Source organism: Salvelinus alpinus, chromosome 5 (assembly GCF_045679555.1).
Source record: "Salvelinus alpinus chromosome 5, SLU_Salpinus.1, whole genome shotgun sequence".
Taxonomy (NCBI): domain Eukaryota; kingdom Metazoa; phylum Chordata; class Actinopteri; order Salmoniformes; family Salmonidae; genus Salvelinus; species Salvelinus alpinus.
Genome location: NC_092090.1, coordinates 16,251,944 through 16,278,713, shown reverse-complemented (window position 1 = coordinate 16,278,713; position 26,770 = coordinate 16,251,944). Strand labels below are relative to the sequence as shown.

General features: G+C 45.4%; 2 protein-coding genes and 1 non-coding gene across 6 annotated transcripts in view; all 3 read right to left on the bottom strand.

Moving 5' to 3' along the window:
- Positions 1 to 1,727: 1,727 nt before the first annotated feature.
- On the bottom strand, positions 1,728 to 5,769 carry LOC139575000 (small ribosomal subunit protein eS17-like). Its single transcript, XM_071399882.1, has 5 exons — positions 5,683 to 5,769; positions 4,739 to 4,890; positions 2,900 to 3,005; positions 2,334 to 2,399; positions 1,728 to 1,847 (listed from the first exon to the last, which is right to left on the bottom strand). The coding sequence occupies exons 1-5, from the start codon at positions 5,683 to 5,685 to the stop codon at positions 1,770 to 1,772; spliced, it is 405 nt and encodes a 134-aa protein (XP_071255983.1). The 5' UTR covers positions 5,686 to 5,769; the 3' UTR covers positions 1,728 to 1,769.
- Positions 2,487 to 2,614, bottom strand: LOC139577372 (small nucleolar RNA SNORA71). The gene has a single exon (XR_011675264.1). It is a non-coding gene; the product is annotated as a small nucleolar RNA SNORA71 (small nucleolar RNA).
- Positions 5,770 to 6,515: 746 nt separating the features above from the next.
- The window catches only part of LOC139574998 (casein kinase I), a 43,850-nt gene continuing 23,595 nt past the window's right edge, over positions 6,516 to 26,770 (bottom strand). Inside the window, exons 5-14 of one of the 4 annotated variants that reach the window (XM_071399873.1) lie at positions 26,500 to 26,651; positions 25,904 to 26,138; positions 25,434 to 25,519; positions 25,254 to 25,338; positions 24,884 to 25,032; positions 24,675 to 24,782; positions 22,384 to 22,491; positions 16,146 to 16,252; positions 14,744 to 14,767; positions 6,516 to 10,708 (exon numbers count right to left, since the gene is read on the bottom strand). In XM_071399873.1, the coding sequence (XP_071255974.1) occupies positions 10,654 to 10,708; positions 14,744 to 14,767; positions 16,146 to 16,252; positions 22,384 to 22,491; positions 24,675 to 24,782; positions 24,884 to 25,032; positions 25,254 to 25,338; positions 25,434 to 25,519; positions 25,904 to 26,138; positions 26,500 to 26,651 (1,109 nt within the window). In that variant the 3' untranslated portion in view covers positions 6,516 to 10,653. The remainder of the gene's footprint in view (positions 10,709 to 14,743; positions 14,768 to 16,145; positions 16,253 to 22,383; positions 22,492 to 24,674; positions 24,783 to 24,883; positions 25,033 to 25,253; positions 25,339 to 25,433; positions 25,520 to 25,903; positions 26,139 to 26,499; positions 26,652 to 26,770) is intronic. The other 3 variants (XM_071399874.1, XM_071399875.1, XM_071399877.1) reach the window with 3 other exon arrangements.

Sequence of the window (26,770 nt, the reverse complement as noted above, 5' to 3'; positions counted from 1 at the left end):
TTGGCTACAGGTGGAATCCAATCAAGTTGTAGAAACAGCTCAACTATGATCAAAGGAAATTGGATGCTCAATTTGGAGTGTCATAGTAAAGGGGTGTGAATATATTTCTGAAAACGTTTTCACTGTCATTATTAGTTAGTGTGTAGATGGGTGAGGGGAAACTTAATTTAATTCAGGCTGTAACAATGTGGATTAAGTCTGAAGGCCCATCCTCTTCTAGATAATGAGATGGATCCTCTGAGGGTGTTTTCACAGTCCTCTTCAGAGGACTGAGATCAGTTCTTTTAAAGTGAACTCTTGAGGGGGATTTTTTTGGGGGAAAATAGCTGTTCTCTGTATTCACACTGCCCTTGACATTGAATTAGGACTCAACTCTTTTGCCAGTTCACTTTATTTTTTTTTTAGGTCAGTCCTCTTTGCATTCACACTGCTGTTTAGAAAGGAACATCCACTTGTGGTTTTTACAAAGTGCAGGTCACGTCATTCCGTCAGAACGTGTTATCGGATAGCTATATATAAACCTACTTATATGTTGCATGCTAATAGATTCCAATCAGAAGATACTATTAACATTGGCAACAATACATAGAGTAACTGCAGATGCTGTAATTTGGGTATACAATTTTCAAACTAGGCTACTGCCCCTTTAAGAGCTAGAATTGATTTTGTAGCCTGTTCTGATTCTCACACTATTCAAACCATTTTGGACAACAATTCTGCGTGTGAGGGGAAGCAGTGTTGTAGTAGTCTATTCCCACACCACCCACTAATGACAAGCCAACCTGGTGAGCTTTGTGTTCACATTGCCCTAAAAAAGGGAACTGGACTGAGGAATTCAAGCGAACCGAACTCGAGATGGTCTCAGTTCGGTTAACTTTTGAGAGGTCTGAGTTCCTTTGGCGTGTTCACACTGGACAAAAAAATTAAGGGAACAGGCAGAGTTCACATTGTCTGAAAGGGACCCAGTGTGAAAACACCCTTAGACAATATTGAGATGGAGGCAGGTAGTGTGATTGTTTTAGCCTGGGATTCAATCCGATCACAGGTAATAGACATTGCAGCTTTTAGGTAATGTAACCACGGTAAATGGTGCATAGTTCAATTGGAAATTGACTGTAAAAGCTGCAACGTCTATTACCCACAATCGGATTGCATCCTGACCCCTAGGGCTGTATTCAATCAGATCCGCTTTAGCCGACATCCACATAGCGGTTGTTTCGGAAGTGGAACTGCTTTAGCTGTCAAATCCACAAGCGGCTCCTGGCATTACACCTAAAGCGGACATTGCTATTGGCCTGTACGGAGTCGAATTAACAGAGATCCCATGAATCCTAATTTTCAATGTGAGTAATTATTTCTATGTATCCTACACTTTCTCATTCCGAACTTAACGACAGTGGGGCGAAGCGTGACGATTGCAAGAGCAGCTGCTCAATGATTTGACGGCTCCAACACACTTCTTCCTCCCGACCACTTTATTTCTATTATGAGTCATTTAACAGACACTTATCCTGAGCGACTTATGATAGTGAGTGCATAATGATTTGTTTTCCCTTTTCATACTAGTCCTGTGTGGGAATCAAACCCACAACCCTGGCATAGCAAGCACCATGCTCTACCAACTGAGCCACAAGGGAGGTCTGCTATTGCTGGTTAACATTTGTTCTGATTGAATCCCAGCCTTAGAGTAAGATATTGTGACCTTGCAAAAGAGACCGCTACAGTGCTTCCTTTCCACTTCTCTTTATTGACAGAGATATGAAACGTGTCTAAACTCCCCTGGGTGTTTTGAAGTTCATTCCAACGGTAGGCTGGGTGACCTGCAGGTTCGACAGGTTGCCGAAGTCCTAACAGAGGAAAGATTTCAGATTTAGTCAAACAATTCCTCACCTAGCTCTAATGAGCATTACATTCTGAGGTCCATCATAGGAAGGTAACACTGACTGTGCACAGCAAAGACGGGAAAGCTTTCCAGTGCTCTACTTAGTATTGGGAAAGCTACCAATTACTTGGCAGCAGAAGTTGAGCTAAAGCAATATTAGACACTATCAGAGAAACAGTGCTTAACTAAAGTGTGAATAATGATCATATCTAAATCTGATAGATGCATTTCTATTGGCCACAGACGATCTTGTAGTGGTGTTAACTCAGCTACAACAGAAAATTCAGAAAAAGTAGTTTTTAGGTCAGTGTGTTTACATTCTGCTCTGTTAAGTTATGCCCAGTGTGAGATAGGAGGCTACATTGCTGGATGAAGTCAGAGTACTCAAACCACAAGCACACATCTCGTTTAGACAGGCAGTGAGATCTGAGAAGGAAGGTTTTGAACATACCAACAGCTTCAGCATCTCCTTGGTGTCGGGATCCACCTCGATGATCTCCTGGTCCAGAGCAGACACCTACAGACACAAAGACCATCAGCTTTACAGTGGATCTCATAGGAACCTATCAGGAGCCAGTGTTCTCAAGATAGAACCGAGCACGAGTGTCTGAAAGATACAGGGTTTGAGAGGGATAGACGGCCCAACAAACACAGGGAAAATCTGTCAGTTCCATCTTCCTGCATTATCAATGACCTGGCAACAATCATGCCACAGCCACTTTCGATACAGGTAGGCACCAAATTACAACCTTATAGATATCAGCAAGGACATTTCTCAAGTTATCTAAAGCAAGATGAAGGACCAAACTGCAATGTAAATCTGAGCCATATATTCAGAGAGTTGGGCCAACTGCTCTTAATTGTAGACATTCAGTTAGATAGTATTGTTTAAACATCCCTCATGTAATATTATTAAAGCAGAGGCTAACGTGGCTACCATAGAATGTTGTAAATGCATCGTAACGCAGGAATCTAAATGCACGGCTCGGAGGTAAACCACCGAGGAACCCCACTGACCTCTGGGACATAGTTGTCCCTCCTCTCCCTCTCCTCCTCCTGCAGCTTGATGGAGATGCCTCTGACGGGGCCCCTCTGGATACGCTTCATCAGATGGGTCACATACCTAGGGAGGGGACACGCATGGGAGAATACAGACCATATAAAAGGGGCATTTTACACAGACAATACAGTGAGATTTGGGCTCATATATGACTCTATTTATGCGTGGGAAAAGATTTCCTAAATAAAAAAATCACTCTGGTGATTTATGTCCAACAATGACAGAGATAAGCACTTGAGGGTGTACTGTACACAGATGGGTACTCAGAACAGTATAGAGTAGACGGAGTCAGTAAACTAGCGCATGGATTTAAGCATCTTTTTATTTTAACTTTATTTAACAATGCAAGTCAGTTAAGAACAAATTCTTATTTACAATGACGGTCTACCAAAAAAGGGATGGGGGCTGGGATTAAAAATATAGGACAAAACACACATGACAAGAGAGACAACACTACATAAAGAGACCTAAGACTACAACACAGCTTAACTCCTGGCCTTGAAAACAATACAACATCTGACTCTAATAATCCCTTAATCATAGTTTGACGAGTGACATAACTAAGACCGAGTCCGTAAAACAACCTGAACATGTTTCATGATGTTTGATTAGACAGGGAGGCGTTGCAGTGGTTTACTGACATTGTATCAATCAGCTTTGAAAATGATCTGATGTGAAAAAGACCAATTAGTGGCAAAAAGATCAGAATTGGGTTGCCCAAGTGGGCACCAACAGACACTACAATTTGAGCGTCTCTTTCCAATCCCTTTTATTGGTAAGTGGCAAAGATCACTGACTATGGTCAACACCTACAGCACAGGGACAGTTCTCAAGCAGATGAGGAATGAGGCACAGGGCCTCATGTTGTCCAGACAACCTCTCACCCCTGAAGCAGGCTGGGTCAATTTGAGAAAACAAACAAAACAATGCCACAAACACTCAGATAATCAGAATAAGACTTCAATAGAAAGGCTTTTACCTACTTGTATATTTGCAACAATAAAAAAGCCAATTTCTGCATGATGGCTCAGGAAGCAAATAACCTACATTGGGATCAGACAATTATTAAATGTGCAACAAGCCCAATATTGAAACACCACTTGTCTACAGTCAGGCCAAATATCTCCGACTTTGACCTGGAGACTAGAGGTCAACGGTCATTGAGAATGAACTGAGCACAAGTGTTCAACTATTGAGACAATACTAGTCCTTTAAATAACAGGACTATACTTTTAACACCTTAAACCACTGAACAACCGATGTGCACAAACATACAGGAACACAACACATCTATTACAAAGAGTTCTTCAAAGTAGTTCACAACGAGTACATTATGTTTAAGATATCCATGCAGGAACTGAATCCACAACCTTGACATTGCCAGCGTCATGCTCCAGCTCCAACCAACTGAACCAAGAATAGGAGCTTACCCTTTCTTTACATTATTCTATCTGTAAGACAAAGCAAAAAAAGCCCCTGATTTAACAGACAGGAATGTTGGACGTGGAGCTAAGAAGCCTGCCGTGGTTCAGCAACACAAGCTCCTTGAAGCGACAAAATAGTAAGCCTTCATTTGGTCAGACTTGCATCCTTCTAAAAGTACTGAGCGTAGCCGTACTGCACTGGCCTGGTTATGGATACGCCACAGACGCTGGAACCGTGCTGGAAACTACAATGGGTTAAGAAAATATCTGAGCAAGCACAGTATGATTTGGGTCAGCACGATCATGTGACAGAGGTATTGGGTGGTCTGAGGCCTGAAAGTGACCCAAGCTTGTATTGGTGCATTCACTAACCCAGAAATCTTGTTGCGCAGCTTCTTGCTGGGGATGATGGCTATCTCCTCACACACTCTCTTGTTGACGTGGAAGTCACTGCCCAGCCGGGTGTAGTACTTCTCAATGATGACCCTGGCGGCCTTTTTTACCGTCTTGGTCCTGACTCGTCCCTGTTGGGAAGACCATCAGCTTGTTAACGGCAGAATCACACCAGTTTCTTTAGACAATACCTCTAAATTGCCAACATTCTCTCACATATCTGTAATTACTACGCAATATCACTGCAATTATTAATGTTCACTTGGAATTGTTTCAACCTCTGACAACTAGTAGTTTAATGCAAACTAGCCGCGCATAGCACAACTACAGGAACAATATTCAACAGAATATGCATAGCTAGTTAGCTAGATGCATAGTGCCAACTGTTTCTTCTTGACAGCAGAGAGCTAGAACTCCTTGAGTGACAAGTAACTGAATTTGACATCAACCAACATTAATTCCTGGCTGGCTAGCAGACCACCACAAGACCATTGACATAAAATAGCTTTAGTTAACTACACTGGTCTGGATGGCAAGATAGCTAGCTAAGCAGCTAGTTAGCTAATAACATTTCTAGCTAAACAATCTTAGCTATATCATTCTTACCAGACGCGAGGAACAGCTAAACTACGTACTACACGACCCGTAAACACAACTAGCCAGCTAGTTGATATAGTGGTCCGCAGTGACAAGATTGAAAGATCTTGTGCTAGCTACCGGCAAGCTAGCTTGCTACATTCACAACATAGCTAGGGAAACGACACAATAAACTGGTAAATAAAATGCAACAAATCACAAATAAATATCTGTGAAAATGTGTCGTATTTGAATTAATATTTGATATGCTTGTAGACGTGTCTGGAACTGATAAAAGGTAAGGATTGAAACAGATTGTGATGTATTCAATTTGGTAAAATACCCACCATGTTGGCTTGGGCTGGCGGAAAAGAACTGGGGAAGTTGTGACCGGAAGTTTATGTTACGAAGCAGGAAGAAAATGCTGCAGACATTTGTTTTTGTAGCTTTGCAACACTGCCCGCTGCTGGTTGTCTACCTTTGACACACTAAAAACATTTGGTGCATTGAATTTTATACAAAAGGTACTGATCCAGTCCACTTCGTAGTACAATAGGCTCCCGAGTGGCACCTCTAGCATCTCAGTGCTAGAGGTGCTACTACAAGACCCTGTTTCGATTCCGGGCAGTATCACAACCGGCCGTTAACGCCAGTCCCATAGGGCGGCCCACAATTGGCACAGCGTCGTCCGGGTTAGGGGAGGGTTTGGCAGCGGTAGGACGTCATTGTAAAATAATAATTTGTTCTTAACCGACTTGCCTAGTTAAATTACATTAAAACAAATTTGATTTAAGATTCACTGAGTGTAACAATGTATTCTTACTGGTGTGGAAGAAGTAGGCTGGCTTGAAAACTGAAGCAGTGCAGCTGCAACCTAGCAGGAAAAAGTCACAGGGAGATTCAATTGTGAGTCCTCTCTCCTCGCCTCCTCAAACCCCATTGAAGAAAGTCGGAGGGGATGAACTCTGGCTCTCTCTCATCCAATAGGTTGTAGAGGAGACGAGAGGATGTAAGGAGTACGCTATTGAGATTCTCCCATAGGTTGAACGTGACCTGAGAAGATGTGACCATAAAAATATCATTTTCTATGGGTGGCATGCGTTCTCAGCAATTCTAAGATGGCTCATTATAATGTAATGTGACACTGTACGGGAATAAAAACAGAACCATACTCACAAGAAAAGGTTAAGAGATTTTTTTTTATTTTTACCAAAAAAAAGGGTGCAAACTTGTGTTTCCCCTTTAAAGCGTGGAGGGAATAAAAAGTGAATTTGTAAGGATACGTGACACGTCTCACATGAATCCCTAGGAAAATAGGCCTTTCAGATAAAAAGTCTGGTCATTTATCTTTCTGTACTTAAAATTAAATTATAATAAAAAGAAAGAAATCAAAAGATGGGTCCTTCATTCATGAAGCCCTTAACTAGGGTAAACCATTCAAATAGATTTGAAGTAACATTCATATTTCAACACAATATTCATAATACAGTTGTAGGATTCATTTCTTAAATCATAGCTTTGAAAATAATTGCCAGAGCAAGAGTAGGGGGATAAACTTGTGGTACTGTACAATTCTACTTTCCACAGTTTGAAAGAAAAAACATCTTTATATTCTTTAACAGAATCCAACTGACAAAAACAAAAAAATATATAATGGTGAACTCTGTAAAACTTAAAAGAATTAAAACATTGCAGTCATGTGTCACACCCAACTTCTCTCCCAGACATATTATACAACCAACCCAAGACAACTCTACAGTACAACGACAGGAAGAAAGTGCCAGAGAACCCCCCTCCCCCCAAAAAAGACTCGCCATCTCTTTCCATTCATTCTCCTCTACGCTGCTATAAGGATTTACATGCCATTTGGACATGCAGGAAATAAAATGGTGAATAACACAAGACACAAGTCAATTGAAAGCAATGAGGTCTGACTGACAGGCAAGGTGTAGTACTGTATAAGCAATGACACCTGAAATTGGAATGTGCTCTGGGTAGGACTTATCAAGCCAATGGGAGGACTTTGTAGAGCTCCATTATGGCCAGAGAGAATAACTTTGTACGGGTGGCTTAGCTTCATACGTCCACCTCAGGAAGCCTTGCCATTAAAACAGGCAGACATCTGCTCCAGATAAGCCATGCAAATACACACTATAGCAAATATCCCTCATTCTAGACAGGCTGTGGAAAGGCTTGAGGAAACTAGAATGCACATATCAATTTGTAGTATTCATGTTGATCAGCTGTAAAGCCAAAATTGCAGGAAGGAAATTAATTTCAACAGTGATACAACACCTGCATTAAGAAGACCACTGTTAACAGTAGGATACAGATACATCAAAGTATACAAGTGACGTTCCACTCCAAAATAAAACGGTCCACTGAAATGGAAATGTACGGTTGAGGAGTGAAAGTTAATTAAAACAATTAGTAATTGACAAGTGGTTCAATAATTATGGTATTACTGTCAGCCACCTTAAGAACACAATATAGACCTTAAATCGCAACGTTCTCTTTCAACATTACAGGTGGGTGAAACAAATATAAAAAAAGGGCAGTGGGACACGAGGTGGAATTCCATCAGAGTTCTAGTTGACATTTTCCTGGCACAGGTGACGGCGGCGGATAGTAGTCCATAGAATGGCATTAGGAACAGAAGGGACCATTCAAGGCCATTCTCTGGATGTCTGTCTCACTAGATTCAACAATACCTTACACAAAGTGAACTGGTATGTCACAGTGTAACTGTAATGGCTAGTCTACTGTGGGTCAATTAAAAGTAGTGCTTCTCAAAACATCCTCAGGAGACAGCCAGAGGATGCACATTATTGTTCCAGCCCTGCACTAACACACAATGACGCCAATATTCAAGGAGTTAGTGATTGGCTGAATGAGGTGTTAGCGCTGGGCTACAACACCCCACCCCGAGAACAGACTGAGCAACACTGGATTGAACTCCTGACAGAAAAGCCTTCATACACCCAGCAGGTGGAGCCATTCTGCTGACATGTTTGACATGAACCTCCGACCCTGTTGTGCAGCAGCGACTGATGTCCCTGAACGACAGAATGCCAATCCAACCCTAGGCTAAACCACGAACCCAGAGACATCCAACAGAGGCAAGCTGGACAGCAATGCCAAACCCCTCCCTCAAAACACCCATTCAAGAGGCACTATGAGGAATACCCGTCATTCAAAAACACCTTTTCCTCACCAGTTATTCCCTCAAAGACATCTCAGAGGTATACCGTACTGACCTCTAAAATGTAAGACAACAGAAGTCCAATAGATGTATCATATTCGAGTACTCTCAACACAATAACTTAGACCCCAGAGAAACTAGTTCAAGTCACAATGGTGGGAAAAAATAAAACATAAAAATATACAATATCATTATGCACATACAAGCATGCCTGCTCATAGAGGTCTGTTGAGCCGGTTGGCGTCCCCTCAGGCATTGTGCCTCCATATGGGACGACCAACCTGGGTCATGTTCAGCAGGGAGAAAAAAAGATTCCAAAACGGAGGAGGTACTACCTGACCTTGTACAATAACACAGTTTATTGATTACAGTTGCAAAACGTTTGGCAACAGTGTGCCCTACTGAACACAACCATGGTCACCAGGACATCAGTATCCAACACCCCACCAGGAGGCGACATCACATCATACATTAATGTCTAGGGTGTGTATGTCTGTGTGGGTTTACATACGTCATGGCACAGGGGTTAAACAAGGAGGGGGGGGTTAAAGCCAGAATTGTTAAGTGTATTGTTAGAACAGAACTAGCACACAAGGCCGCTACAATTAAGTATATTGAGCACATCCATCAATACAGTACGGGGAAAGCAAGGTCTTAGGTCAATAACAGTGGGTCAACAAATGTAGTGCAGTCAAAAGTCTAGCTTTTTGTCCCTCCGTCCGTTTCTCATACTTCATGGCTATTTGAAAGAGAAAAATACATATGCTCACATTTGAAATTCACATTAGCTATATATTTAACAAAAAATCTACATAATTACATAAAACCCAAAAGTCACTCCTATGGAATTAATGCTGTGAAGAGGATAGGCATGGTGACATTGTCGACGTCCAGTTTGTTGGTTCAAGGCAATCCTCCATGACACTTGCAAGGAAAAACAAAGAGATATTGAAAAAAACACCATATAGACAGATTTTCACCAGGTACTTCTTCTTAATATCCTTTTGAGGCAATCCCATGTTTTCCATTTGGGACTTGGCATTTGGGATCAATCATCATTAATGGTCTCACAGATGATGCTTTGCAGCACAGGGCAAATACACTGGAAACAGAGGGGCAGAAAATGTGAAAGAGCATTCCCTCAACGACACAGAACATGAGATCATTGTAAGAGACCAGGGGCTTACACAGTGTGTTGCACCGTTATGAACATTGCAGATAGAGACTGAACGCACAAAGCTGACATGGCACTAAAATGTACATGACGGTTCACTGACAAACATCCAAATTAACTTTAAGTGTTGCCCCTAGTCGACATTATTTCTGAACCACCTATTCTACAGATACTGTACCACCAGTGGGGAACTGAACTCCACATTGGGTGGTATGTTATGTCATTACATTAAGCAGGGACCATAGATATCCTCTCAGTATGGAGAGCCTGGCCTCCTGTGTCACCCTCTCCTGGCTCTGTGGGGTGCTGGTTTGGTTAAGGCATTGGACAGTAGCAGTAAAGACGACACTCAAGCCACCACCTCCCTCTCTTCTCTCCTTAGCGTGCAGTGTGAAGGAAAGCCCACTCGGTTGCTACCATGTGGACATTGTTACGCTGAAGTCCAAAGCGTTTATAGAAGTGTATCAGTTCCAACTGATATTGGTCCATTATTTACATGTAGTCAGTCAGTAGCCAACAAGCTTTCCTCTCCCAGGACTTGTCCCATCTACTAAATTCTCGCATAAACATTTAACTTCCCGCCCATACATTCAGTGTGTGTTTATGAAAGAGCAGGAGGCTGACAGACAGTCTGTTGTGTTTCCATTGTCCAGCTCATCAATCAAGCTTAAACTAATTGCAAAAGCCAAGATCCCAATCCCGGCAACAACGGGGCCCGCCAAATATTCCCAAGCATCGTGGAGGAAAAACGACTCAATTCAAAAAGGAATTCCCATCGACAGACAGCCACACTTGTATGTGTGTGTGTGTGTGTGTGTGCGCGCACATCGCCTCTCATCACTCTCCCGTGGTCTTCTTCGTTGGTCTGAATGGGACTTCATTGATTTTCTCGATTAAGAACCTTATCGAGCAAGACTTTGAGCGATCTAGGCGTGCTGCTGATCATTTGTGTCGCGGGGTGTTCTTCTTCCGTTTTCTTTTGAAGAAGCAACAGCACCTTTAGATGGGGAGAGAGACTGGTTAGAAGCAAGCCAACACTGGATACAATGACTGGGTCATGTCCATTAGGCACCAAACGGAAGAAAACAGACTAAAGCAGTGATGGGTCTAACCTAAACTTGTCCAAAATTTTGTTTTAAAACGTGCCCGAATGAACACCACCCTGGTAAACTGTTAAAGTGAGAAGTAATTTCATTTCAACATCTAGAGGACAAGAGGAGAAATGTGTTACACACTAGCTGTGTTTACACAGGCAGCCCAATTCTGATCTTTTGCCCAATTATTGGCAAAATATCTGATCTGATTGGTCAAAAGACCAATTAGTGGCAAAAGATCAGAATTGGGCTACCTGTGTAAAGGCAGCCAATGACCATCAGTGTACACAGATTATACTGGCCTCAAGGGTTAGCAACAATAGCCAGGTCCCATGCCTGTATGTGCCGTCTTCTGACTAGCCTTGCCATGCCTGTATGTGCTGTCTTCTGACTAGCCTTGCCTGAATGGAACACTGGAAATGGCATCGCTAGACAGAGGAACTGACCTGAAGCCAGGTTACAAGAACATAGATGAGTAAATGGATGCCATGAGATGTTAATTTGTTAGATCCGTTCCTTCTAACCAACATCAGAACACCTCTAGGAGTAGAATCAACATGAAGAGACTGACTCGGGGCATTAGAATAAATAAGAACTACGGCGATGGTAGAAGAAAAACACATTATACCAAGATCCCTGACAGAGTGGAGTCAAAACAGTTCTAAGAAGAACCTACAGAGGGCATCTGAGGTAAAAGGACAAGTGTGTTTAGTACAGTGGTGTGATTAACAACAGTGGTGGAGACACAGAGCACAGGACAGAGTGAGCCTAATGAGATGATTATTACAGCATGCAGCGAGTGGCCATAGGTCAGCCACAGCTCTACAAACAACACAGTGACTGGCTACAAAGAAAATACAAGGATGTCTTTTTAAAAGGCACAGCTTTGAGATGAACCCTAAGGAAGTCATTTGCTATTCTCAGGTGCCCTGTCAGTAGATTTTAGTAAATATTTAAGGTGCCCTGCTAGCTAGTAGGTTTTAGTAAATATTTAAGGTGCCCTGCTAGCTAGTAGGTTTTAGTAAATATTTAAGGTGCCCTGCTAGCTAGTAGGTTTTAGTAAATATTTAAGGTGCCCTGCTAGCCAGTAGGTTTTAGTAAATATTTAAGGTGCCCTGCTAGCTAGTAGGTTTTAGTAAATATTTAAGGTGCCCTGCTAGCTAGTAGGTTTTAGTAAATATTTAAGGTGCCCTGCTAGCTAGTAGGTTTTAGTAAATATTTAAGGTGCCCTGCTAGCTACTAGGTTTTAGTAAATATTAAACAAGTTGCCCTGCTAGCTAGTAGGTTTTAGTAAATATGTAAGGTGCCCTGCTAGCTAGTAGGTTTTAGTAAATATTAAAAAAGGTGCCCTGCTAGCTAGTAGGTTTTAGTAAATATTTAAGGTGCCCTGCTAGCTAGTAGGTTTTAGTAAATATTAAAAAAGGTGCCCTGCTAGCTAGTAGGTTTTAGTAAATATTTAAGGTGCCCTGCTAGCTACTAGGTTTTAGTAAATATTAAACAAGTTGCCCTGCTAGCTAGTAGGTTTTAGTAAATATTAAAAAAGGTGTCCTGCTAGCTAGTAGGTTTTAGTAAATATTAAACAAGTTGCCATGCTAGCTAGTAGGTTTTATTAAATATTTAAGGTGCCCTGCTAGCTAGTAGGTTTTAGTAAATATTTAAGGTGCCCTGCTAGCTAGTAGGTTTTAGTAGATATTAAAAGGTGCCCTGCTAACTAGTAGGTTTTAGTAAATATTAAACAAGTTGCCCTGCTAGCTAGTAGGTTTTATTAAATATTTAAGGTGCCCTGCTAGCTAGTAGGTTTTAGTAAATATTAAACAAGTTGCCCTGCTAGCTAGTAGGTTTTATTAAATATTTAAGGTGCCCTGCTAGCTAGTAGGTTTTATTAAATATTTAAGGTGCCCTGCTAGCTAGTAGGTTTTAGTAAATATTTAAGGTGCCCTGCTAGCTAGTAGGTTTTAGTAAATATTTAAGGTGCCCTGCTAACTAGTAGGTTTTAGTAAATATTAAAAAAGGTGCCCTGCTAGCTAGTAGGTTTTAGTAAATATTTAAGGCTGCCTCCATAACAGAAAACAAGGAATTGACAGCATTTCCAAATACACTGCTCAAAAAAATAAAGGGAACACTTAAACAACACAATGTAACTCCAAGTCAATCACACTTCTGTGAAATCAAACTGTCCACTTAGGAAGCAACACTGATTGACAATAAATTTCACATGCTGTTGTGCAAATGGAATAGACAAAAGGTGGAAATTATAGGCAATTAGCAAGACACCCCCAAAAAAGGAGTGATTCTGCAGGTGGTGACCACAGACCACTTCTCAGTTCCTATGCTTCCTGGCTGATGTTTTGGTCACTTTTGAATGCTGGCGGTGCTCTCACTCTAGTGGTAGCATGAGACGGAGTCTACAACCCACACAAGTGGCTCAGGTAGTGCAGTTCATCCAGGATGGCACATCAATGCGAGCTGTGGCAAAAAGGTTTGCTGTGTCTGTCAGCGTAGTGTCCAGAGCATGGAGGCGCTACCAGGAGACAGGCCAGTACATCAGGAGACGTGGAGGAGGCCGTAGGAGGGCAACAACCCAGCAGCAGGACCGCTACCTCCGCCTTTGTGCAAGGAGGTGCACTGCCAGAGCCCTGCAAAATGACCTCCAGCAGGCCACAAATGTGCATGTGTCAGCATATGGTCTCACAAGGGGTCTGAGGATCTCATCTCGGTACCTAATGGCAGTCAGGCTACCTCTGGCAAGCACATGGAGGGCTGTGCGGCCCCACACCATGACTGACCCATCGCCAAACCGGTCATGCTGGAGGATGTTGCAGGCAGCAGAACGTTCTCCACGGCGTCTCCAGACTCTGTCACGTCTGTCACATGTGCTCATGTGCTCAGTGTGAACCTGCTTTCATCTGTGAAGAGCACAGGGCGCCAGTGGCGAATTTGCCAATCTTGGTGTTCTCTGGCAAATGCCAAACGTCCTGCACGGTGTTGGGCTGTAAGCACAACCCCCACCTGTGGACGTCGGGCCCTCATACCACCCTCATGGAGTCTGTTTCTGACCGTTTGAGCAGACACATGCACATTTGTGGCCTGCTGGAGGTCATTTTGCAGGGCGCTGGCAGTGCACCTCCTTGCACAAAGGCTGGGTTGTTGCCCTCCTACGGCCTCCTCCACGTCTCCTGATGTACTGGCCTGTCTCCTGGTAGCGCCTCCATGCTCTGGACACTACGCTGACAGACACAGCAAACCTTTTTGCCACAGCTCGCATTGATGTGCCATCCTGGATGAACTGCACTACCTGAGCCACTTGTGTGGGTTGTAGACTCCGTCTCATGCTACCACTAGAGTGAGAGCACCGCCAGCATTCAAAAGTGACCAAAACATCAGCCAGGAAGCATAGGAACTGAGAAGTGGTCTGTGGTCACCACCTGCAGAATCACTCCTTTTTTGGGGGTGTCTTGCTAATTGCCTATAATTTCCACCTTTTGTCTATTCCATTTGCACAACAGCATGTGAAATTTATTGTCAATCAGTGTTGCTTCCTAAGTGGACAGTTTGATTTCACAGAAGTGTGATTGACTTGGAGTTACATTGTGTTGTTTAAGTGTTCCCTTTATTTTTTTGAGCAGTGTATATATACTTTTTTTACAGAAAGAACTCAATAGCCTATATTAAAGTCAATGTATGAAAAGCACAGTTTTATTTAAAGAATGATATCATTAGATATTACCTAACCCATAGATTTGCATGAAAATGATTTTTATAACCCACTGGCCTATATCAGTAGTGGACATATGGATCACTCTTTTTAATCTGTTTTTCACAGTATAAGAGCAGGGTCCCTTCACAGTGTGTACTAGTCAACTACACTAGCAGCCTAGGCTGGTCCACTCCCTGTCCTGTCCCATGGGTATGGTATGGACTAGGAGAGAGGGACTCACCACAGGTTGAGCATTTTCACGCAGCTACAGAGAAGAAAGAGTGTAGAGAGAAAAGACAGATTAATACAGCAGTCGATGGGACAGACCATGCCACACACACAACATACACAAGTGGACACAGGGGGCAGGGTTCAAAAGGTTGAAGACTCAATGGCTCCGACTCTTAGGTTCTAGAGCTAACTACACCTGTTTAGTTCTAAGGACACTATTCAACTGATGTATAACCTCACTCTACTTCAACATACTGTATCACGGACGCTCATTACCACAAGCAAGACTTCCAAAATCCTTTCGGAACGGATGTAGAAAGGATTACCAGAGAGTGAGGGAGGGAAGGAGAGAAACAACAAGAGAAAAATAGAGCTTTACGCCTCATTGCTATGGAAACCCTGTTGTCACATTAATTGAACTGTCTTCTGGGGCCCTGGCTTTCAATGCAGTGGGATCATATCAAAGAGGAAGTCTATTGATGACGGGAAAATCAAAGGGCCAGCGGAAAACATATCAAAAGGGTATATGAATGAACAAGTGGGAGACAAACCAATCACCTAACAATTTCAAACATATTTTCTAACGCCCTTTATGTCAGCAATGCCAAAGAGCAAGCAATGCAGACGCACGGTGGCTAGGAAAAAATCCCTAGAAAGGCAGGAACCTAGGAAGAAACCTAGAGGGGAACCAGGCTGGGGGACAACAGACACTGGTGGATTAGATTATATCGAAGGACAAAACACTCAATGTTGTCATTCACTATGCTGTGTATGTTACAGGTATTTCATTCACCAAAAATGTCAGTAGGTCCATCTAATTTTGGGTAATCCTAGAGATATTACATGATATGCACTGAGTTTTGATATGCTCATTGCATTCTATGAGTTTTCATTTGTTCTTCTCTTGCTGCACTGAGCTTATGAGAAGTGAGAGGATATCTGGGGGGGAGGGGGAATAAAGGAGCAGTCCCAACCTTACCAAGACAAAGGATTGTAATAGGGACACGCAGGACACAGGCTTAGAAAGTACACAACCAGGAAGCAACACACACAGAGGGGACAGTGTAAGGAGAGAGGTAAAGCAGAGGGAGTAGGAGAGAGAGAGAGATGAGGAGGAGGAGGAGAGGTGAAGCAGAGGGAGTAGGAGAGAGAGAGAGATGAGGAGGAGAGGTAAAGCAGAGGGAGTAGGAGAGAGAGAGAGATGAGGAGGAGAGGTAAAGCAGAGGGAGTAGGAGAGAGAGAGAGATGAGGAGGAGAGGTGAAGCAGAGGGAGTAGGGGAGAGAGAGAGAGAGATGGAGGAGGAGAGGTGAAGCAGAGGGAGTAGGGGAGAGAGAGAGAGAGAGAGATGGAGGAGGAGAGGTGAAGCAGAGGGAGTAGGAGAGAGAGAGATGAGGGGTGAGCTGATACATACTTGGCCTCATCCACCACCTCCACCTCAGCCTGGACTGTGATTGGTGCGTTGGAGTGGGTTGCCAGAGGGTCATCGGCATTCAGCTCCCCATTGGTTGAACTGACCACCTGTGGCACACGGAGAGAGGTTTGAGTCAGGTGGAGTCAATGACCGTTTCCACAACTTCACCGCTCAAAAACAGTGCCAGTCCATGACGCACACACACACACACACACACGATGTATACTGCAAGTAATATCATCTATTGTGTTCTGCATCAAAATCGTATTTATTGAAATATTATCAAGCTTTGTCAAGCAGTTTTAGCGTCTCACATTTTAAAGAAATATATATACTTTTCAATCTTAAATTAACCTCTGCGAATATTTATCAAGAGGTGTGAGTAAAATGTGCGGCATAAATGTATTACACCAGCCATTAAATCACACTATACTGAAGCCCTAAAATGCAGGGGAATTATTTGATGAAGATTTGGTCCCGTGTGGCTCAGTTGGTAGAGCATGGCGCTTGCAACGCCAGGGTTGTGGGTTCATTCCCCACGGGGGGACCAGGATGAATATGTATGAACTTTCCAATTTGTAAGTCGCTCTGGATAAGAGCGTCAGCTAAATTACTTAAATGTAAATTTAGGATTTATTTAATCAAAAACATGCATTGCTAAACCAAGTCAACTCAACCTGCATTCCTATCACAGCACCAAACACAACAAGGATCAATCTGGTTGTATAATGTCAGTTTGTCATGGTTATTAGGGAATTTAGTCATTTCATCTGAGCTCCTAGAGTGTGGCTCTCCTCATCTTTTTAAAGTGTTCTACTCCGCCAGCCAGCCAGCACCTCAACTAATAAACAGGTGTTCTACTCCGCTAGCCAGCACCTCACCTAATAAACAGGTGTTCTACTCCGCCAGCCAGCACCTCTCCTAAACAGGTGTTCTGCTCCGCTAGCCAGCACCTCTCCTAAACAGGTGTTCTGCTCCGCTAGCCAGCACCTCTCCTAAACAGGTGTTCTACTCCGCTAGCCAGCACCTCTCCTAAACAGGTGTTCTACTCCGCTAGCCAGCACCTCTCCTAAACAGGTGTTCTACTCCGCTAGCCAGCACCTCTCCTAAACAGGTGTTCTACTCCGCTAGCCAGCACCTCTCCTAAACAGGTGTTCTACTCCGCTAGCCAGCACCTCTCCTAAACAGGTGTTCTACTCCGCTAGCCAGCACCTCTCCTAAACAGGTGTTCTACTCCGCTAGCCAGCACCTCTCCTAAACAGGTGTTCTACTCCGCTAGCCAGCACCTCTCCTAAACAGGTGTTCTACTCCGCTAGCCAGCACCTCTCCTAAACAGGTGTTCTACTCCGCTAGCCAGCACCTCTCCTAAACAGGTGTTCTACTCCGCTAGCCAGCACCTCTCCTAAACAGGTGTTCTACTCCGCTAGCCAGCACCTCTCCTAAACAGGTGTTCTACTCCGCTAGCCAGCACCTCTCCTAAACAGGTGTTCTACTCCGCTAGCCAGCACCTCTCCTAAACAGGTGTTCTACTCCGCTAGCCAGCACCTCTCCTAAACAGGTGTTCTACTCCGCTAGCCAGCACCTCTCCTAAACAGGTGTTCTACTCCGCTAGCCAGCACCTCTCCTAAAACAGGTGTTCTACTCCGCTAGCCAGCACCTCTCCTAAACAGGTGTTCTACTCCGCTAGCCAGCACCTCTCCTAAACAGGTGTTCTACTCCGCTAGCCAGCACCTCTCCTAAACAGGTGTTCTGCTCCGCTAGCCAGCACCTCTCCTAAACAGGTGTTCTGCTCCGCTAGCCAGCACCTCTCCTAAACAGGTGTTCTGCTCCGCTAGCCAGCACCTCTCCTAAACAGGTGTTCTGCTCCGCTAGCCAGCACCTCTCCTAAACAGGTGTTCTGCTCCGCTAGCCAGCACCTCTCCTAAACAGGTGTTCTGCTCCGCTAGCCAGCACCTCTCCTAAACAGGTGTTCTGCTCCGCTAGCCAGCACCTCTCCTAAACAGGTGTTCTACTCCGCTAGCCAGCACCTCTCCTAAACAGGTGTTCTGCTCCGCTAGCCAGCACCTCTCCTAAACAGGTGTTCTGCTCCGCTAGCCAGCACCTCTCCTAAACAGGTGTTCTGCTCCGCTAGCCAGCACCTCTCCTAAACAGGTGTTCTACTCCGCTAGCCAGCACCTCTCCTAAACAGGTGTTCTGCTCCGCTAGCCAGCACCTCTCCTAAACAGGTGTTCTGCTCCGCTAGCCAGCACCTCTCCTAAACAGGTGTTCTGCTCCGCTAGCCAGCACCTCTCCTAAACAGGTGTTCTGCTCCGCTAGCCAGCACCTCTCCTAAACAGGTGTTCTGCTCCGCTAGCCAGCACCTCTCCTAAACAGGTGTTCTGCTCCGCCAGCTCAGCCAGCACCTCTCCTAAACAGGTGTTCTGCTCCGCTAGCCAGCACCTCTCCTAAACAGGTGTTCTGCTCCGCTAGCCAGCACCTCTCCTAAACAGGTGTTCTGCTCCGCTAGCCAGCACCTCTCCTAAACAGGTGTTCTGCTCCGCTAGCCAGCACCTCTCCTAAACAGGTGTTCTGCTCCGCTAGCCAGCACCTCTCCTAAACAGGTGTTCTGCTCCGCTAGCCAGCACCTCTCCTAAACAGGTGTTCTGCTCAGCTAGCCAGCACCTCTCCTAAACAGGTGTTCTGCTCCGCTAGCCAGCACCTCTCCTAAACAGGTGTTCTGCTCCGCTAGCCAGCACCTCTCCTAAACAGGTGTTCTGCTCCGCTAGCCAGCACCTCTCCTAAACAGGTGTTCTACTCCGCTAGCCAGCACCTCTCCTAAACAGGTGTTCTGCTCCGCTAGCCAGCACCTCTCCTAAACAGGTGTTCTGCTCCGCTAGCCAGCACCTCTCCTAAACAGGTGTTCTGCTCCGCTAGCCAGCACCTCTCCTAAACAGGTGTTCTGCTCCGCTAGCCAGCACCTCTCCTAAACAGGTGTTCTACTCCGCTAGCCAGCACCTCTCCTAAACAGGTGTTCTGCTCCGCTAGCCAGCACCTCTCCTAAACAGGTGTTCTACTCCGCTAGCCAGCACCTCTCCTAAACAGGTGTTCTGCTCCGCTAGCCAGCACCTCTCCTAAACAGGTGTTCTGCTCCGCTAGCCAGCACCTCTCCTAAACAGGTGTTCTGCTCCGCTAGCCAGCACCTCTCCTAAACAGGTGTTCTGCTCCGCTAGCCAGCACCTCTCCTAAACAGGTGTTCTGCTCCGCTAGCCAGCACCTCTCCTAAACAGGTGTTCTGCTCCGCTAGCCAGCACCTCTCCTAAACAGGTGTTCTGCTCCGCTAGCCAGCACCTCTCCTAAACAGGTGTTCTGCTCCGCTAGCCAGCACCTCTCCTAAACAGGTGTTCTGCTCCGCTAGCCAGCACCTCTCCTAAACAGGTGTTCTGCTCCGCTAGCCAGCACCTCTCCTAAACAGGTGTTCTGCTCCGCTAGCCAGCACCTCTCCTAAACAGGTGTTCTGCTCCGCTAGCCAGCACCTCTCCTAAACAGGTGTTCTGCTCCGCTAGCCAGCACCTCTCCTAAACAGGTGTTCTGCTCCGCTAGCCAGCACCTCTCCTAAACAGGTGTTCTGCTCCGCTAGCCAGCACCTCTCCTAAACAGGTGTTCTGCTCCGCTAGCCAGCACCTCTCCTAAACAGGTGTTCTGCTCCGCTAGCCAGCACCTCTCCTAAACAGGTGTTCTGCTCCGCTAGCCAGCACCTCTCCTAAACAGGTGTTCTGCTCCGCTAGCCAGCACCTCTCCTAAACAGGTGTTCTGCTCCGCTAGCCAGCACCTCTCCTAAACAGGTGTTCTGCTCCGCTAGCCAGCACCTCTCCTAAACAGGTGTTCTGCTCCGCTAGCCAGCACCTCTCCTAAACAGGTGTTCTGCTCCGCTAGCCAGCACCTCTCCTAAACAGGTGTTCTGCTCCGCTAGCCAGCACCTCTCCTAAACAGGTGTTCTGCTCCGCTAGCCAGCACCTCTCCTAAACAGGTGTTCTGCTCCGCTAGCCAGCACCTCTCCTAAACAGGTGTTCTGCTCCGCTAGCCAGCACCTCTCCTAAACAGGTGTTCTGCTCCGCTAGCCAGCACCTCTCCTAAACAGGTGTTCTGCTCCGCTAGCCAGCACCTCTCCTAAACAGGTGTTCTGCTCCGCTAGCCAGCACCTCTCCTAAACAGGTGTTCTGCTCCGCTAGCCAGCACCTCTCCTAAACAGGTGTTCTGCTCCGCTAGCCAGCACCTCTCCTAAACAGGTGTTCTGCTCCGCTAGCCAGCACCTCTCCTAAACAGGTGTTCTGCTCCGCTAGCCAGCACCTCTCCTAAACAGGTGTTCTGCTCCGCTAGCCAGCACCTCTCCTAAACAGGTGTTCTGCTCCGCTAGCCAGCACCTCTCCTAAACAGGTGTTCTGCTCCGCTAGCCAGCACCTCTCCTAAACAGGTGTTCTACTCCGCTAGCCAGCACCTCTCCTAAACAGGTGTTCTGCTCCGCTAGCCAGCACCTCTCCTAAACAGGTGTTCTGCTCCGCTAGCCAGCACCTCTCCTAAACAGGTGTTCTGCTCCGCTAGCCAGCACCTCTCCTAAACAGGTGTTCTACTCCGCTAGCCAGCACCTCTCCTAAACAGGTGTTCTGCTCCGCTAGCCAGCACCTCTCCTAAACAGGTGTTCTGCTCCGCTAGCCAGCACCTCTCCTAAACAGGTGTTCTGCTCCGCTAGCCAGCACCTCTCCTAAACAGGTGTTCTGCTCCGCTAGCCAGCACCTCTCCTAAACAGGTGTTCTGCTCCGCTAGCCAGCACCTCTCCTAAACAGGTGTTCTGCTCCGCTAGCCAGCACCTCTCCTAAACAGGTGTTCTGCTCCGCTAGCCAGCACCTCTCCTAAACAGGTGTTCTGCTCCGCTAGCCAGCACCTCTCCTAAACAGGTGTTCTACTCCGCTAGCCAGCACCTCTCCTAAACAGGTGTTCTACTCCGCTAGCCAGCACCTCTCCTAAACAGGTGTTCTACTCCGCTAGCCAGCACCTCTCCTAAACAGGTGTTCTACTCCGCTAGCCAGCACCTCTCCTAAACAGGTGTTCTACTCCGCTAGCCAGCACCTCTCCTAAACAGGTGTTCTGCTCCGCTAGCCAGCACCTCTCCTAAACAGGTGTTCTGCTCCGCTAGCCAGCACCTCTCCTAAACAGGTGTTCTACTCCGCTAGCCAGCACCTCTCCTAAACAGGTGTTCTGCTCCGCTAGCCAGCACCTCTCCTAAACAGGTGTTCTGCTCCGCTAGCCAGCACCTCTCCTAAACAGGTGTTCTGCTCCGCTAGCCAGCACCTCTCCTAAACAGGTGTTCTGCTCCGCTAGCCAGCACCTCTCCTAAACAGGTGTTCTGCTCCGCTAGCCAGCACCTCTCCTAAACAGGTGTTCTACTCCGCTAGCCAGCACCTCTCCTAAACAGGTGTTCTACTCCGCTAGCCAGCACCTCTCCTAAACAGGTGTTCTACTCCGCTAGCCAGCACCTCTCCTAAACAGGTGTTCTACTCCGCTAGCCAGCACCTCTCCTAAACAGGTGTTCTACTCCGCTAGCCAGCACCTCTCCTAAACAGGTGTTCTACTCCGCTAGCCAGCACCTCTCCTAAACAGGTGTTCTACTCCGCTAGCCAGCACCTCTCCTAAACAGGTGTTCTACTCCGCTAGCCAGCACCTCTCCTAAACAGGTGTTCTACTCCGCTAGCCAGCACCTCTCCTAAACAGGTGTTCTACTCCGCTAGCCAGCACCTCTCCTAAACAGGTGTTCTACTCCGCTAGCCAGCACCTCTCCTAAACAGGTGTTCTACTCCGCTAGCCAGCACCTCTCCTAAACAGGTGTTCTACTCCGCTAGCCAGCACCTCTCCTAAACAGGTGTTCTACTCCGCTAGCCAGCACCTCACCTGAACAGGTGTTTGTTTCTTTCGCCTCCAGATTAGTTTGACATAACCAGTCGTGACCTGTTTCGAAGCTTGTCTTTCCAAACACACAGGGAAAGAAGACCAAGGGCTATCAGCTGTAGGACAAAAGATGTGTGAGCACACACACCAAACCTCTAACTCTGTCACAAACACCTCCAGACTCAAGTATGCCACTGATGTGTAACGTATGCCATGGACATACTTGTGGTGGACCCCGGCACACCATGTGAGGAAACAGGGGACGGAGGGGGAAGTGGACAACGGACTGATGGGTCAACGTGGAGTTGTAGTAGTGTACCTGCACTGAGCCCCCGTGCCTGTCCGATGCCAGGTGGGAGGCCATGTAGGAGGAGTTTGTCCGACTGGGCTGCACTTCCCATGCTCCCCTCCGGTCAGAAGCTGCCGTCTGCTCAGGGAGTTGTGGTGGTGATGGAAGGGAAAGGGAGTGAGGGTGGGGTGGGTCGTTGCAAGTTTGGGTGGAATGGGTGGGGGCGGGGGTTAATTGTGTGTGGGGGCGTGACCAGGTATCATGCAAAGCGGCACGAGAAAGGAAAGGAAACAAAGCAGAGATGAATAAAAAAGGCGAAGCAGGAAACTGCAATAGTGACCGAGGGCCGGATACTAACTTGGCGCTACGCACATTCCACTCAAAACTTTTGCATAAATCTCCCCCACTGAAATCAATGGGTGCTATACACAAAACTAAGTTAGAGTAAGGCGTGAGCTTCACAAGTTGGGATTTGGCCCTGAGTGAACCAGTCATCACACGACAGAATAAACACAGGGCAGTTGACTACATGCAGGATTCAATCAACGAGACTGTAATACATGAATACAGTGGCAAGAAAGTATGTGAACCCTTTGGAATTATCTGGATTTCTGCATGAATTGGTCAAAAAATTTGATCTGATCTTCATCCAAGTCACCACAGACAAACACAGTCTGCTTAAACTAATAACTCAAATTATTGTATTTTCTTGTCTATATTGAATACATAGTTTAAACATTCACAGTGTGGGTTGGAAAAAGTATGTGAACCCCTAGGCTAATGACTACTCCAAAATCGAGATGCTGTGGCATGACCTCAAAAGAACGGTTCACACCAGTCATCCCAAGAATATTGCTGATCTGAAATAGTTTTGTAAAGAGGAATGGTCCAAAATTCCTCCTGACCATTTTGCAGGTCTGATCCGCAACTACAGAAAACTTCAGTTGAGGTTATTGCTGCCAAAGGAGGGTCAACCAGTTATTAAATCCAAGGGTTCACATACTTTTTCCACCCTGCAGGGTGAATGTTTATACAGTGTTTTCAATAAAGACATGAAAACATATAATTGTTTGTGTGTTATTAGATTAAGCAGACTGCGTTTGTCTATTGTTGTGACTTAGATAAAGATCAGATCAAATGTTATGACCAATTTTTGCAGAAATCCAGGTAATTCCAAAGGGTTCACATACCTTTTTCTTGCCACAGTACGTCTCTTTTGGCAGTTTATTTAAAAGAGTAAGAATGATATAAGTGTCCGCATATCAACTAGCAACATTCAATGTGTGAGCTAGGTTCAGACTGAGATTTCCCATTGTGATGCGACTGTGGTGAGGTGATGGTTAACTTCCTCAAAGCCTGATTGCCCTCTCTGGTATTTGGCCAGTGTTGAGGAATGCATGCAGAGGTGGCATGTGCAAAAGGTTAAGGTAGCCCCTTATGAATCAAATGCTTGTCAAAGGGTTCAAAGCCACTGTGCACTGGCAAATAAAGTTAGCATTAAACTTACTTTGGTAAGGAACACAATTATACATAACATTTTGAACCAGGAAATACAAAAAAGTTAAATCCCAGATATACCTTTAATGTTCCGTTAAATGCTAGGAGATTTATACACATGCATCTTTGCCATTATGTGCGTCAAACAAGCCCCGCAGTCTTGCATGCTTAATAAGCCCCGCAGTCTTGCATGCTTAATAAGCCCCGCAGTCTTGCATGCTTAATAAGCGTCGCAGTTGGCTGCAGCTGTGGGATCCAACCACCATTGTTTATTTAACAGAGTAGGAATGATGAGTCTGACTCAGTGGGTTATGGCCTGGAGCTGCTGTGGTACCTCCCCACCACACCCAAGGGACCCACTCTGTAAACCCCCTCCACCACAGATTCTAAAACTTGCTCTTCAGTAAGTAGGTGGAGGAGGAGGAGGGTTCAGTGTTGGAGGATGTAGGTTACTCTAATCAAATCAAGCTTTATTTATATTGACATGGATGCAATGCGCTTTACAGAAAAAAAGAAAAAAATTGTACAAATGAAATATTTATAACAGAGGATAGAAAATAAAATCTCAACTGAAAGACTAAAAAGCACCCGAAGGAAAAGCAGTTAAATGTGTTTTAAGATCCCTGTTAAATATGTCCACAGTTTCGGTCCCCCTCAGGTTCTCCGGCAGGCTATTCCAGAGGGGGGATAGTAACTAAAGGGGTAACGTAGCAGCCGTTATAATACTGTGGTTAGGACACTCCCTTGTCAAATCATCAGTGTGGATCAGGGGTCTCCAGAGCCAGTTGAACTGGCAGCTCTGGGAAAGTGGAGGTCCAGCTTACCTGATTCCTAATGGGTTGGTGCTGCGAGGGCCGGTCTCTGTGCGGGTGGCTCTCTCTCGTGATGGCAGATGCCCCAGAGTCCATGTTGACAGTCCCCACTGGTGTTGGCTATGGGGTACAACAGTAAACCAGTGTTATATTGTAGCTAAAATACTTAGGCCTGCTCTATGTTTCCCCCTCAATATTAGTCAGTGAGTGGAGTTACATACTATCTGCCTGCCGACCCAGTCGTAGGTGTAATCGAAGGTGTATCCTTTCCGTTCAAACAGCTCTGTAAACAGGGTCCTCAGGTATTCGTAGTCAGGCTTTTCAAAGAAATCCAACCGTCTTACGTAACGCAAATAGGTGGCCATCTCCTCTGTAACAGCAAACATCCAATGTAGATTTGAATGAGTCATCTGCACCATTGAGTAATGTGAGAAACAATACAACATCCTGAAGCATAGTCATGGGTCTCCAAAAGCACTCTGGCCTACAACTAGCTAAATTACCATCATCAAAAAATAAATAATAATAATACAGAACGTGTTGCATTAAAAACAACTTCAGATTTGGATGAGAGAAATGGTCAGGCTGTACCTGGGAAGCTCTCACAGAGAACCTCAACGGGAGTGTTTCTTTTCGTGTCTCCGATCTTCTGGTATCGTTCTTTCAGTGTATCAGCCTGTGAAAGAACCACATAAAAAAGTTTAACATCTGTACGTTGCTACAAACACAGCACAAGTGGGAAATCTCAGAGGACCTGCTGACGTCACATACCTTTAGTCCTTGCCACGGTAGACTCCCACGGAGGAAGTACATGAACATGTGACCCAAGGCTTCCAGGTCGTCTCGACGACTTTGTTCTATTAACAAAAACCAGTGAGAGTCACTTCAAAAGGAAGAAAACGCAGTGAGCCATGATTAGAATTTCCTTAACTTGATTTAACCCCAACCTTTTTCTGGGAAGCTGCCTCCCTTTTTGTGATAACAGTCCAAGGGCCCTAGTCACTCATAAACCCTGGCTAAGTTATACTTAGTATTTGCAACCTTGCCAACCTTACATAAAAATAAAAAAAAGCCCTTGACAAAGAAATGTTGCCTACTCATTGGCCAAATCCAAGGAGACATGATTTATCGAAAAGTATAAACACCTCATAACCAGGTTTCACAACACTAGCATGCTGACAAAGCAGTGTCTAACATTTACGTAAATCACCCCTTTGAAATTCTTGGCAAACCAGACATACCTTTTCCCAAATGTGTGTTGATGGACATGTATCGGGCCGTCCCGGTTAAGCTCTTGTGCTCCCGGTACGGGATGTGTTTTTTGGTTTCAGGGTCGATGTACTCTTTGGCCAGGCCAAAGTCAATGATGTGGATAATGTGGTCTTTTTTGCATCCTCCGCGTCCGATGAGAAAGTTTTCAGGCTTTACGTCTCTGTAGATTAGGTTTTTAGAGTGCACATACTCCATCCGGGAGATCTGAATAGGAAAGTCACAGGACAGTCAGTAACAGAGTGGCCTACGGAACTCTGCATGGGTACACACAGACTAGACCAATAAGTTAATCAATCAGGGTTCAATAAGGAAACAGAAACTCAACCAAAAAAATCTGATCTCAGCAGGATTGGGGTCAATTATAATCCAATTATTTTCCGGGGATGAATTCATCACTTAAAAAAAGCCCCTTTCCAAATCATGAATTGGGGAAAAAACATTTAATTACCACATTTTAAGTTCTCCTAAATTGTCCGATTTAAATTAAATTGATCTCCACCTTTGAATTGCACACCAGTTTGAACACATCTGGTAAATATAGCATTATTTGATGTTGGGAACTCACCAGCTGAATGGCAATCATTAATACAGTCTTTAGTGAGAAGGTCCTGTCACAAAGGTCAAAGAGGTCTTCTAAACTGGGGCCCAGCAGCTCTAGAACCATGGCATTATACTTCCCACAGGGCCCAAAGTAGAACACCTGGGGCAGGCCTTCCGCTGAAAGAGACCGCAGGAGAAGAGGACTATTAGAACAATACAAAGGCAGCTTCTAGTTATTGCCTTGTTTCCTGCTGACATAGTAAACCACATGTAGGTTGGTCTGACCAGTTTCAATA

Excerpts from the sequence above, each read along its gene's own strand:
- LOC139575000 (XM_071399882.1), bottom strand. Across the intron at positions 3,006-4,738 it reads CTGCGCAACAAGATTTCTGG|GTATGTGACCCATCTGATGA; the intron begins GTTAGTGAATGC and ends TCCCCTCCCTAG. Across the intron at positions 2,400-2,899 it reads GGGACAACTATGTCCCAGAG|GTGTCTGCTCTGGACCAGGA; the intron begins GTCAGTGGGGTT and ends TTGTGTCTGTAG.